The sequence below is a fragment of the Rana temporaria genome, chromosome 1 (genome assembly GCF_905171775.1).
Source record: "Rana temporaria chromosome 1, aRanTem1.1, whole genome shotgun sequence".
Taxonomy (NCBI): Eukaryota; Metazoa; Chordata; class Amphibia; order Anura; family Ranidae; genus Rana; species Rana temporaria.
This window is the reverse complement of record NC_053489.1, coordinates 421,406,493-421,418,928: the sequence shown is the minus strand read 5'-3', so window position 1 is coordinate 421,418,928 and position 12,436 is coordinate 421,406,493. Positions and strand designations below refer to the sequence as shown.

Genomic DNA, 12,436 nt, shown 5'->3' with positions numbered 1-12,436 from the left:
TTTATCATTTTCCTTCCACTTCACAATTATGTGCCACTTTGTGTTGGTCTATCACATTAAATCCCAATAAAATATATTTACCTTTTGGTTGTAACATGACAAAATGTGGAAAATTTCAAGGGGTATGAATACTTTTCCAAGGCACTGTATCTGTTTATTCTGGAGATTTTCATTAATAGATGTTGAGTTAGCATTTTATCATTCAAAAAAGGAAGACGTGAGACATTGTTATGTTTCATTCTTTCAATTTATTTTATGCAAAAGAAAAAAAATTATTGTACAGGGTGCAAAGTTATCTGCTCAAAGGAGGTTATAAGGGGGTAGTTGCCTTTTTCCTCATCGGTTAGCGCTGCATTACCAGGTCTCACCACTAAAGCCACGGTCATTCCCGCTTCCTCTGCAGCCTCCGCCTCTGTGGAAAAAGAGCACAGAGATAAGCAAGATTTATATGAAACCAACCTTCCATAAACATATTATATATATATATACACACACACACACACTGTATATAACATGTTTTTTTAATTAGAGGCTGTTCAATTCTATTTAATACAATGTATTTTTCAAATACAAAGTGCAATATGTAAAGTACAATAGGGTGAACAGAAATTATCTTTCCTGTTTTTTTTTTTTCAGCGTGTTGGCTTGATAGTCAGTGTGAAGGGTGCAGTGTTTGGGGAGAGGTGAAGTGCACTGAGGAAGGAGTGTCCAGTGTGGACTGTTTTTCCACAGTACAGGCACAGACAGGTACATGAATTTGTGCAAGCACTGACACTTTTGGTGCTGCTACCTGTCTAGGACACCCTTTTTAGATTTTTTAGATAATATGTCATTCGACAGGAAGCTAAAAAGGAAAAGGAGAACTAACCATAGACATACAGAAGTAGTATGCTTAAGTCTAATAGAAATAAAAACTTCCAATCCAAACTCAGTTGAGTGTCAATAAAATAAGTCAAAGCTGCCAGATCTTAATAAAACAATCTATTGGATCTGTTCCTATTGCTTCAAAATTACTTCCTGAGAAATTCAGCAAGCCAAGTCCAGTAACTTTATATTATGGTGTTCTATTGTGCACACATTCCCTGCCTTTCAAACTGGATTTACTAATACATTTTACAATTCTTCTATACATGACCCTTGCTTCTTATGGAAAAATGCACAAGTACTTATGGTGTCACAAATACTCTTTGGGTCACCAAAAACGTTCTCATCCCATTCATGATTATATATCCAGGGAAAGGCATGAAAATAGGTGCAACATTTTTGCACACAGAATTTACCTTGCCAGGTTAAATTATACTGAGAGAAAGGTAAATAATCTTACAAGTAATTCTCCAAGGATTACTAACTTGTATATAAACTCCCAATTAAAATCAGCATATGTTTCTCTCAACGATATTTGAAACGGCAAACCAGCTTTGATGCAACAGCGTTTTATTGCGCCAGTTTTTTGTTATAAAGAGCAACCCCTACTGATTATATAAATAATAGCAGGATTCCAGCAATCATTGCAAAGAACGGCATCAACCACTGTGTTGGATTGGAATGTGATATTTATTCCCAAGCAGCTTTTTTTTTTTTTTTTATATAATGATTGGATGAAGTGGTGAACAGTTAGATCCTCTGTCAGACTTCTCCTAGATAAGGGTCTCTATTACTATTACTAAATATACAGTACAGTATATACAGCATCTCACAAAAGTGAGTACACCCCTCACATTTTTGTAAATATTTTATTATATCTTTTCATGTGACAACACGGAAGAAATTACACTTTGCTACAATGTAAAGTAGTGAGTGTACAGCTTGTATAACAGTGTAAATTTGCTGTCCCCTTAAAATTACGCAACACACAGCCATTAATGTCTAAACCGCTGGCAACAAAAGTGAGTACACCCTTAAGTGAAAATCTCCAAACTGGGCTCAAAGTGTCAATATTTTGAGTGTCCACCATTATTTTACAGCACGACCTTAACTCTCTTGGGCATTAAGTTCACCAGAGCTTCACAGGTTGCCACTGGAGTCATCTTCCACTCCTCCATGACGACATCACGGAGCTGGTGGATGTTAGAGACCTTGCATTCCTCTACCTTTCTTTGAGGATGCCCCACAGATGCCCAATAGGGTTTAGGTCTGGAGAAATGCTTGGCCAGTCCATCACCTTTACCCTTAGCTTCTTCAGCAAGGCAGTGGTCGTCTTGGAGGTGTGTTTGGGGTCATTATCATGTAGGAATACTGCCCTGCGGCCCAGTTTTCAAACGGAGGGGATCATGCTCTTCTTTAGTATGTCACAGTACATGTTGGCATTCATGTTTCACTCAATGAACTGTAGATCCCCAGTGGCGGCAGCACTCATGCAGCCCCAGACCATGAAACTCCCACCAACATGCTTGACTGTAGGCAAGACACACTTGTCTTTGTGCACCTCACCTGGTTGCCGCTACACACGCTTGACACCATCTGATCCAAATAATTTTATCTTGGTCTCATCAGACCGCAGGACATGGTTGCAGTAATCCATGGTTGCAGTAATCTATGTCCTTAGTTTCTTTGTCTTCAGCAAACTGTTTGCAGTCTTTCTTGGGCATCATCTTTAGAAGAGGCTTCCTTCTGGGACTACAGCCATACAGACCAATTTGATGCAGTGTGCAGCGTATGCTTCTGCCAGGCTGACGCCTCCCCCACCCCTTCAACCTCTGCAGCAATGCTGGCAGCACTCATACATTTCCCAAAGTTAACCTCTAGATATGACGCTGAGCACGTGCACTCAACTTCTTTGGTCGACCATGGCGAGGCCTGTTCTGAGTAGAACCTGTCCTGTTAAACCGCTGTATGGTCTTGGTCACCGCGCTGAAGCTCAGTTTCAGGGACTTGGCAATCTTCTTGTAGTTTATGCCATCTTTAGGTAGAGCAATAATTATTTTTTTCAGATCCTCAGAGAGTTCTTGCCAAGAGGTGCCATGTTGAACCTCCAGTGACCAGTAAGAGAGTGACAGCAATAACACCAAATTTAACACACCTGCTCCCCATTCACACCCGAGACCTTGTAACACTAACGAGTCGCATGACACCGGGGAGGGAAAATGGCTAATTGGGCTCAATTTGAACATTTTCACTTAGGGTGTACTCACTTTTGTTGCCAGCGGTTTAGACATTAATGACTGTGTGTTGAGTTATTTTGATGGGACAGCAAATTTACACTGTTATACAAGCTGTACACTCGCTACTTGTAGAACAATATACCATTGGCCTATACACACAGACACAACTCATTAACTAGTAGCCGACCGCGCACCGTCATTATACGGCGGCAGGTCGGCTCTCCTGGGCGAGAGCCCGTAGCTATACGTCCTATCGTATAGCCGCCACTAGGGGGCGCGTGCGCGCCGCCGGAGGCGCGCGCGCGCGCTCCCCGCTCGCCCCCGACTCCCGTGCGTGTGCCCGGCGGGCGCGATCGCCGCCGGGCACACGCGATCGCTCGGTACAGAGCGGGGGAACGGGAGCTGTGTGTGTAAACACACAGCTCTCGTTCCTGTCAGCAGGGGAAATGCTGATTTTCTGTTCATACAATGTATGAACAGAAAATCAGTGTTTCCCTAGTGAGGCCACCCCCCCCCCCCCCACAGTAAGAACACACCCAGGCATACTTAACCCTTCCCCGCCCCCTAGTGTTAACCCCTTCACTGCCAGTGGCATTTTTATAGTAATCTAATGCATTTTTATAGCACTGATCGCTATAAAAATGCCAATGGTCCCAAAAATGTGTCAAAATGTCCGAAGTGTCCGCCATAATGTCGCAATACCGAAAAAAAAATCGCTGATCGCCGCCATTACTAGTAAAAAAAATATTAATAAAAATGCCATAAAAATACCCCCTATTTTGTAAACGCTATAACTTTTGCGCAAACCAATCAATAAACGCTTATTGCGATTTTTTTTACGAAAAATATGTAGAAGAATACGTATCGGCCTAAACTGAGGAAAAAAAATGTTTTTTTATATATTTTTGGGGGATATTTATTACAGCAACAAAGTAAAAAATATTCATTTTTTTCAAAAATTGTCGCTCTATTTTTGTTTATAGCGCAAAAAATAAAAAACGCAGAGGTGATCAAATACCACCAAAAGAAAGCTCTATTTGTGGGAAAAAAAGGACGCCAATTTTGTTTGGGAGCCACGTCGCACGACCGCGCAATTGTCTGTTAAAGCGACGCAGTCCCGAATCGCAAAAAGTACTCTGGTCTTTAGGCAACAATATGTTCCGGGGGGTAAGTGGTTAAAGGAGTGTTTACATGGATTTTTTGTTTGCGACCTTGTCATGTTTGGAGGTCTTTTGTATCACAAATGTTCTCACTTCTTTTGTGGGTGCAATTTTATTGTATACACGTGTGTTTGCTTTATTTATTAGCCCTATATAAATTGAGATATAATTTAAGTGGAATATAGCAGCTGAATTTTATTCACAACTGCTTATTGTCATTTACTGTATATATTTATTAATTGATACCAATATACACCTTTGTGAGTTTAGAGCCATAGGGGAAGATTCACTAAAACTGGAGACTGCAAAATCTGGTGCAGCCCTGCAAAAAAAACAATCAGCATCCAGGTTTTTTTTTTTTTTTTAAACAAGCTGAAGTTAGAAGCCGATTGGCTACCATGCACAGATGCACCAGATTTTGCACTCTCCAGTTTTAGAAACTCTGCTCCATAGTGTGGGAAGGGTTGACACATGGGTGAACGGATATAGTCAAATATCAGATCTAAAACTCATTAATATAACAGTTACCCTATAAACCAGAAATTACAGTTGCTATACAGAGTAGACAAATTTCTTTGAATAATAATGACAATCTTATTTTATTCTGCAGTGCACTAGGTGGAAATGTACCAGGTACTACATAAATTCCACCCAGTTAGACCTCTGCTGTAGATATGGCCAGGACACTAGTTCAGTACAGTACACCACATTTGGTGATCATACCCCCTGTGCCCAAGTTCCTCACACAATCACTAGAACCTCCGATCTAGGATCATACCCACTTCACCATTCCTCAATTTCCCCACAAAAAATAAATAAAAAATCTTGCACTATTCACTTACCACACACATAAAATTCTCGATTACTGATATTGGAGGCATAGCTAATATCTTTTGTTAATTAAATGGCTAAACCGAATAAACTGCACCTCTGAAATTGAGGAGAATATTTTATTTTCACTGGACACACCATTTTTTTTTTCTTACTTGGAACAATTTCCAAAAACTGTGCTAAAGATTATACTACCGTACTTAACATTCTGATATCATTGGTTTACAAATATTGTATATGATCCACTTACAGACAATAACCTGATGTCATGGACTTGTTTTGGTGCAAATACAAGGTAAATGCTCTCTTCGCCATCCCTTTCTTTTTTTTTTTTCCTTCTATCGTTCTTTTTCTTGCACATCTTTTCATCCTCCATCTCTATCTTTTTTTTGCTTTATATTCTTGCTTTCTATTTTCTTAGATTTCTTCAACAGAATATATCTTGCTCCATTTAAAGTATAACTGCATTTTTTACTCAACGTTATTTATTTTGACTAGTTACTGCTTCATGAAAAAATACCTATCTGATAGATTACCACTACTGAAATTACGTTCTCTCGCCAGCAACATTGCCTGGCCATGTGTTTGCATCCATTTCTTCTGTAAACCAGCTTTTCGTGACAACCACTAGAGGGTACTGTCTAGGGCCGAAACAACTAATCGATTATGAAATTAATTGATTACTATTTTCAGAATCGATTAAATCGGCCAGTAACATTATGGGGTTAAAAAATAAATAAAATTATCCCTTTATGGTACAAAAAGAGCAAATTGCTACTTTCACTGTCCCACAGTAAAAAATTAACCCCTTACAGTAGTGATTATTTGTACTAATTTTTGTTTTTTTAATCCCATTATGTTACTAAACATCTCAGGCCTGGGTCACACCCTTTTGGTTGCTTTTTGCAAAAACACACTACAGTTCATTTACATGGTTTCCTATGGGACCCGTTCACATCTATGCTTTTTTAAGCTGCTCCGTATTTTGAAAGGGCAAAACTGTGCTATTTCGTTTTTTTTGGTTCAATATACTTCAATGGAGAAGCTGCAGAAAAGCATATAATGTGTTTTTGCAGCAATTTGTGTTTTTTAATGCCCAACAACAAATTGGCCAAAAAAAAAAGTAAAAATACAAATCGCAAAGTTATTAACCGATTAATCAAAACAATAATCGGCCAACTAATCCATTATGAAAATAATCATTAGTTGCAGCCCTAGTACTGTTTGCATTGGTCTAAATGAGCATTCTGTATCTTGGGGACATTTGTTTGTAGCTCATCAGAATAGAGCACAGAGTACTCACAGCTAGAAGGCTGCAGACAACATTGCTGGAAACAGGACTTCAGAAACCATAAGACAGCATATTAGCAATTTTTCAAAGGCCGTTGAGACAATGCAGATGTAGAATTTAAAGGGCAACTCCACTTTTGTCGAAAAAATAAATAAAATAATATTGTGTATACAATTGCGAATCAAGTCATATTGTAATTAAATTGTATTAAAAAATGACCTTTACTTTTCAATCTGCAGCACTGTAATTTTCTGTAAAATGCTACTATTTCTCTAAAATGCTACAATATGGCTACCTGGAGGTGTTCTGTACACAGACTGTGTACAGAACACCCCCCAGATATGTAATTTCTTGCTTTTGTGATTGGCTCACTGATCCTTCCATAGGTCTGCACTAAGGGCCAGTTCACACCAGACGCAGTTCCTTACAGTTTTGTGTGCATTTTTTCTGCACTAAAAATGCATGCACAGTGTTTTCCGTGTATTCCAATGGCCTTTAGTTCACACCATGCAGTCCGTTTCTGGTTGGTTTCCGGTGCAGACCCTGACCAGAAACTGACTGCATGGTGTGAACTAGAGGCAACTAGAGCCATTCGAATACATGAAAAACACTGTGCATGCATTTTGTGCAGAAAAAAAAGCGCACAGAACTACATCTAGTGTGAACTGGCCCTTGGATACAAATCAGATTTTCAGCATCCCCTGCAACAAAAATGTAATTATTAGTGAGATTCTCTCAAAGGAAAAAAAACACATCTAAAGGGATGCAGACCCTGCAGCTTTCCTCATCAGAGCCCTGCAGGTGCGGCAGCTGATTGATAATTATAAATTCATTCCCATACAGCACATGGGCACAGAAAAACAGCTATTCATTCAGATTAACAAAATGTAGGATTCTGCAACAAGTTTGTTGAAATCCTTGCAATGTACATAGATCACCCAGAGGGAAATGTTTTTTTTTAACAAAAGTAGAGTTACTCTTTAAAATGTTCACAACCCTTAGGGATCCTACAACATTAATAAGGCTCACGGTCTTCGTTAATGTTTAACTGTATGTAAATGATGACCATTCTTCAGGGTTGTGTTACTAATTTTATTTCTATTCCCCCCCTCCCCCGCCTTTTTTTTTTTTTTTGCAATTTGTTTTGTACATTTGAATAAAGATTATATAAATAACATGGTCACACAATTATTACTACTAAAAAGGCATGAATTCTAATGAGCCGATTAGCTCTCGAGCGATCGGAAGGATTATATTTTCCCCTGCTGGAACAAATTGTATCATGCTTTGTTGGTTTTTTTGCCTTACTCTGGATCAACTGTGGGTATAGGATTGTGTATATAGAATTGTAGGATTTTTTTTTTTTTTTTTATTGCTTGAACTAGATAGACTTGTGTCTTTTTTCAACCAGACTAACTATATAGCTGTTACCCACACAATAAAAGTTGTACCTGAGATGCATTAGAGCAGCCTTTTTCAACCAGGTTACCTAGGCAAAAATGCCTAAAAGTTGCCCAAAAATGTATACAAGCCAGCAGGTGGATGAAGCCTGCCTTTTAGTTACACAAAGCCACAGGTTTTTATTGTGCACCATTTCAACCTTACAGCCACCGGCATCCTAACAACCAGTGACATCATCAGTGTTGATATGAGGGGTGCCTGCACAGCATCCTTGTTTGACCCTCCTCTGCCCCTCTACGTCAACACTGAGGCAAGCTGAGTGAGGGAGAGAAACTGAGGGAGAGGAAAAACACTGGAATACTCGTCGGTACTAGTGTGCAAAAGTGTATTTGCATTGTAAGAATAAATCACCTCTAGAGTTGGGTGTACTACGTGTGTTGATGTTGCTTCATTATGTAAAACTATTAGATTCGTTTTTACATTTTAGAATGGGGTGCCTTGAGACTCCATAATTTTAAAGGGTGCCTTGGCTGAAAAAAGGTTGAGAAACACTGCATTTTATTTCCTGATTTATTTGAGCCCTTTAATTTGGTAAACAAGTCCGATCGTTTGAACTTCTCAATGAAATGAACTTTAATAACCTTTTCAATTGTACTGTACCCATTTGTGATTTTGATTCTTCTCTCTATGCAACACATTGGGTTTTGTATTATGCTTTTTATTATTGTGCTTATTCACAACCTCAACAGCTCAGCAAAATTACAATGAACCTTGTAATAGGAATATTTGTTTAAGTGACAACTACAAAGGTGGGACTTCCCCCACTAATGCCCTGTACACACGATCGGTTCATCCGATGAAAACGGTCTGATGGATTTTTTCATCAGATATCCGATTTCCCCACAGACGAACGTTTTTTTCTATCGTTTTTTTAACCATCAGATAATTTTAAAACAGGTTCTAAGTTTTTTCACCGATGGGGAGACCGTTTTCATCAGACGAACCGATCGTGTGTACGCGGCATTAGAAGTAGGAGCCGTATTATTTTTCTTTTTTAGGTTTATTGTGTGGAAGCTGTGACTTCTCTGCAGAGGTTCAACACTCCCCCTACTGAGTCAGACATAAACAGTTACAATAAAAAGTATGTGAACCCTTTTGGAATGATATGGATTTCTGCACAAATTGGTCATGAAATGTGATCTGATCTTCATCTAAGTCACAACAATAGTCAATCACAGTCTGCTTAAACTAATAACACACAAAGAATTAAAAGTCACCATGTTTTTATTAAACACATCATGTAAACATTCACGGTGCAAGTGGAAAAAGTATGTGAACCCCTAGATTAATGACATCTCAGCCAACTGGAGTCCAATCAATGAGATGAGATTGGAGGTGTTGGTTACAGCTGCCCTGCCCTATAAAAAACACACACCAGTTCTGGGTTTTCTTTTCACAGTGGACCATGCCTGCGTAATGTGTTTAAAAATAACCACTTGTAGTTGCAATTGGGATGCCGAAAAGCTGCCGAGTTGACATGCAGCTCCATAACTGAGATAAATATGTAGGCTGACCCTGCTGGTCCAGTGGTGTATATACGTTAATGTACAAATAAAGCCAAAATGTTTATTTTCATTTTAGATGGGGTAAGAAATGGTATAAACCCCTGTCAGTTTTTATTTTTTTTCCCTTTAATCCTCCATGGGAAACGTTCTCTTCACTTCTTGTATTAAAAGAGAAGTATGGATTTTTTTTATCCCATAATCATACTTAGCTAGGTGGATGCAGCATCGCCCCAATGCTGCATCTGTCATCCGCTGCCTCTTCACTGAAAACTGAGCCACCGAACACCGCCGATGGCTCGGTTCTCTCACCTCCCCGAGCGGCAAGCTGCTGACTGTCAATCAGCATCTCTCCTGCTCTGCTCCTCCACTGGAGCGATGAGCTGTGGAGGGGAAGAGAGCGACTGTCTCAGACCCCGAGACAGCCATCAGTCCAGGCAGCTGGTGGATCCAGACTCCCAGAGTTGGGATGACGCGTTGCCTGGACTGATCTGTGTGATGTCAGCAGAGAGCAGACTTCAGATCGATTTCTGCTGAAAACGGGTCACAGGAGTGCAAAACTAACTGCACTTCTGTGACCCATAGGAGAAGCCCAGCCGAATGAGCTCAGGCTGGACCTCTCCTTTAAAGAAAAAATGCCCTATTAGGATTGTTGACAATAGAACCAGTATCCCCATCCCCCCTCTATTTCTGTTCTGGTGGCAACTCAAAATTTTGGTCTCTCCTCACTTCCTGTCCCAGTGACAACTGTCAACAGAATAAACAGAGAGACTGTATTTCCCAAACAGGGAGATAAGCAGCAATAAACACCTGACAGGAGTTCTAACCACTCGCCACTCTATCCAAGGCTAAAATAAAGTTTTGGCTTTAGATAGGCTAAGTCAGTGACCCAGAACTTACGCTGGTCCTGGGTCAGTGAATCAAAAATTATGGAAGCCAATGTACCAGCTTAATGGCCAAAGAACTATCATTTTCTTTTTTTAAATACATAGAAGAAAAAAAAAAGTAGCCTGACTTTTATATGTATGTATGTATGTATGTATGTATGTGTGTGTATATATATATATATATATATATATATATATACAGTGAGGAAAATAAGTATTTGAACACCCTGCTATTTTGCAAGTTCTCCCACTTGGAAATCATGGAGGGGTCTGAAATTGTTATCGTAGGTGCATGTCCACTGTGAGAGACATAATCAAAAAAAAAAATTCCAGAAATCACAATGTATGATTTTTTTAACTATTTATTTGTATGATACAGCTGCAAATAAGTATTTGAACACCTGAGAAAATCAATGTTAATATTTGGTACAGTAGCCTTTGTTTGCAATTACAGAGGTCAAACGTTTCTTGTAGTTTTTCACCAGGTTTGCACACACTGGAGGAGGGATTTTGGCCCACTCCTCCACACAGATCTTCTCTAGATCAGTCAGGTTTCTGGGCTGTCGCTGAGAAACACAGAGTTTGAGCTCCCTCCAAAGATTCTCTATTGGTTTTAGGTCTGGAGACTGGCTAGGCCATGCCAGAACCTTGATATGCTTCTTACAGAGCCACTCCTTGGTTATCCTGGCTGTGTGCTTCGGGTCATTGTCATGTTGGAAGACCCAGCCTCGACCCATCTTCAAAGCTCTAACTGAGGGAAGGAGGTTGTTGCCCAAAATCTTGCAATACATGGCCCCGGTCATCCTCTCCTTAATACAGTGCAGTCGCCCTGTCCCATGTGCAGAAAAACCCCCCCAAAGCATGATGCTACCACCCCCATGCTTCACAGTAGGGATGGTGTTCTTGGGATGGTACTCATCATACTTCTTCCTCCAAACACGGTTAGTGGAATTATGACCAAAAAGTTCTATTTTGGTCTCATCTGACCACATGACTTTCTCCCATGACTCCTCTGGATCATCCAAATGGTCATTGGCAAACTTAAGACGGGCCTTGACATGTGCTGGTTTAAGCAGGGGAACCTTCCGTGCCATGCATGATTTCAAACCATGAAGTCTTAGTGTATTACCAACAGTAACCTTGGAAACGGTGGTCCCAGCTCTTTTCAGGTCATTGACCAGCTCCTCCCGTGTAGTCCTGGGCTGATTTCTCACCTTTCTTAGGATCATTGAGACCCCACGAGGTGAGATTTTGCATGGAGCCCCAGTCCGAGGGAGATTGACAGTCATGTTTAGCTTCTTCCATTTTCTAATGATTGCTCCAACAGTGGACCTTTTTTCACCAAGCTGCTTGGCAATTTCCCCGTAGCCCTTTCCAGCCTTGTGGAGGTGTACAATTTTGTCTCTAGTGTCTTTGGACAGCTCTTTGGTCTTGGCCATGTTAGTAGTTGGATTCTTACTGATTGTATGGGGTGGACATGTGTCTTTATGCAGCTAATGACCTCAAACAGGTGCATCTAATTTAGGATAATAAATGGAGTGGAGGTGGACATTTTAAAGGCAGACTAACAGGTCTTTGAGGGTCAGAATTCTAGCTGATAGACAGGTGTTCAAATACTTATTTGCAGCTGTATCATACAAATAAATAGTTAAAAAATCATAAATTGTGATTTCTGGAATTTTTTTTTGATTATGTCTCTCACAGTGGACATGCACCTACGATGACAATTTCAGACCCCTCCATGATTTCCAAGTGGGAGAACTTGCAAAATAGGAGGGTGTTCAAATACTTATTTTCCTCACTATATATATATATATATCAGTACAGCTTTCCATGAAAGAGAATACAATGACATCCTACTGTCTGCAAAAGCAAAAATCACAGAATTTCTCTAAATCGGTAATAATGAAATATTAGTAAATATCACATATATTAATAATTGGACCAGTTTAACTTTTTGTTTCTTTATTCTCAAGAAAAGAACAACCTCCCATTCACTCAAAACAATGTATGTTGGTTGAACTAAAAGGATAAAGTAACACTACCTCTTTATATGGCTGAATGCTGACACCCAGTGGGCACTTTGTTAACTTCTTTAATCAACTACTTCCCACAGGAAAAGATCAACCATCTATCCCTCCTTTACATTGAATGCAGCTTTGAAATCGTGCAACTTTTTTTCAAATTGCATGATTTCAAAGTT

At 39.7% G+C, this 12,436-nt stretch overlaps 1 protein-coding gene across 3 annotated transcripts in view; it reads right to left on the bottom strand.

Annotated features, from left to right (window-relative positions):
• Positions 1–228: 228 nt before the first annotated feature.
• The window catches only part of ENOPH1 (enolase-phosphatase 1), a 140,670-nt gene continuing 128,462 nt past the window's right edge, over positions 229–12,436 (bottom strand). For all 3 annotated transcript variants that reach the window (XM_040325193.1, XM_040325189.1, XM_040325182.1), the window contains one exon: positions 229–412. In XM_040325193.1, the coding sequence (XP_040181127.1) occupies positions 273–412 (140 nt within the window). In that variant the 3' untranslated portion in view covers positions 229–272. The remainder of the gene's footprint in view (positions 413–12,436) is intronic.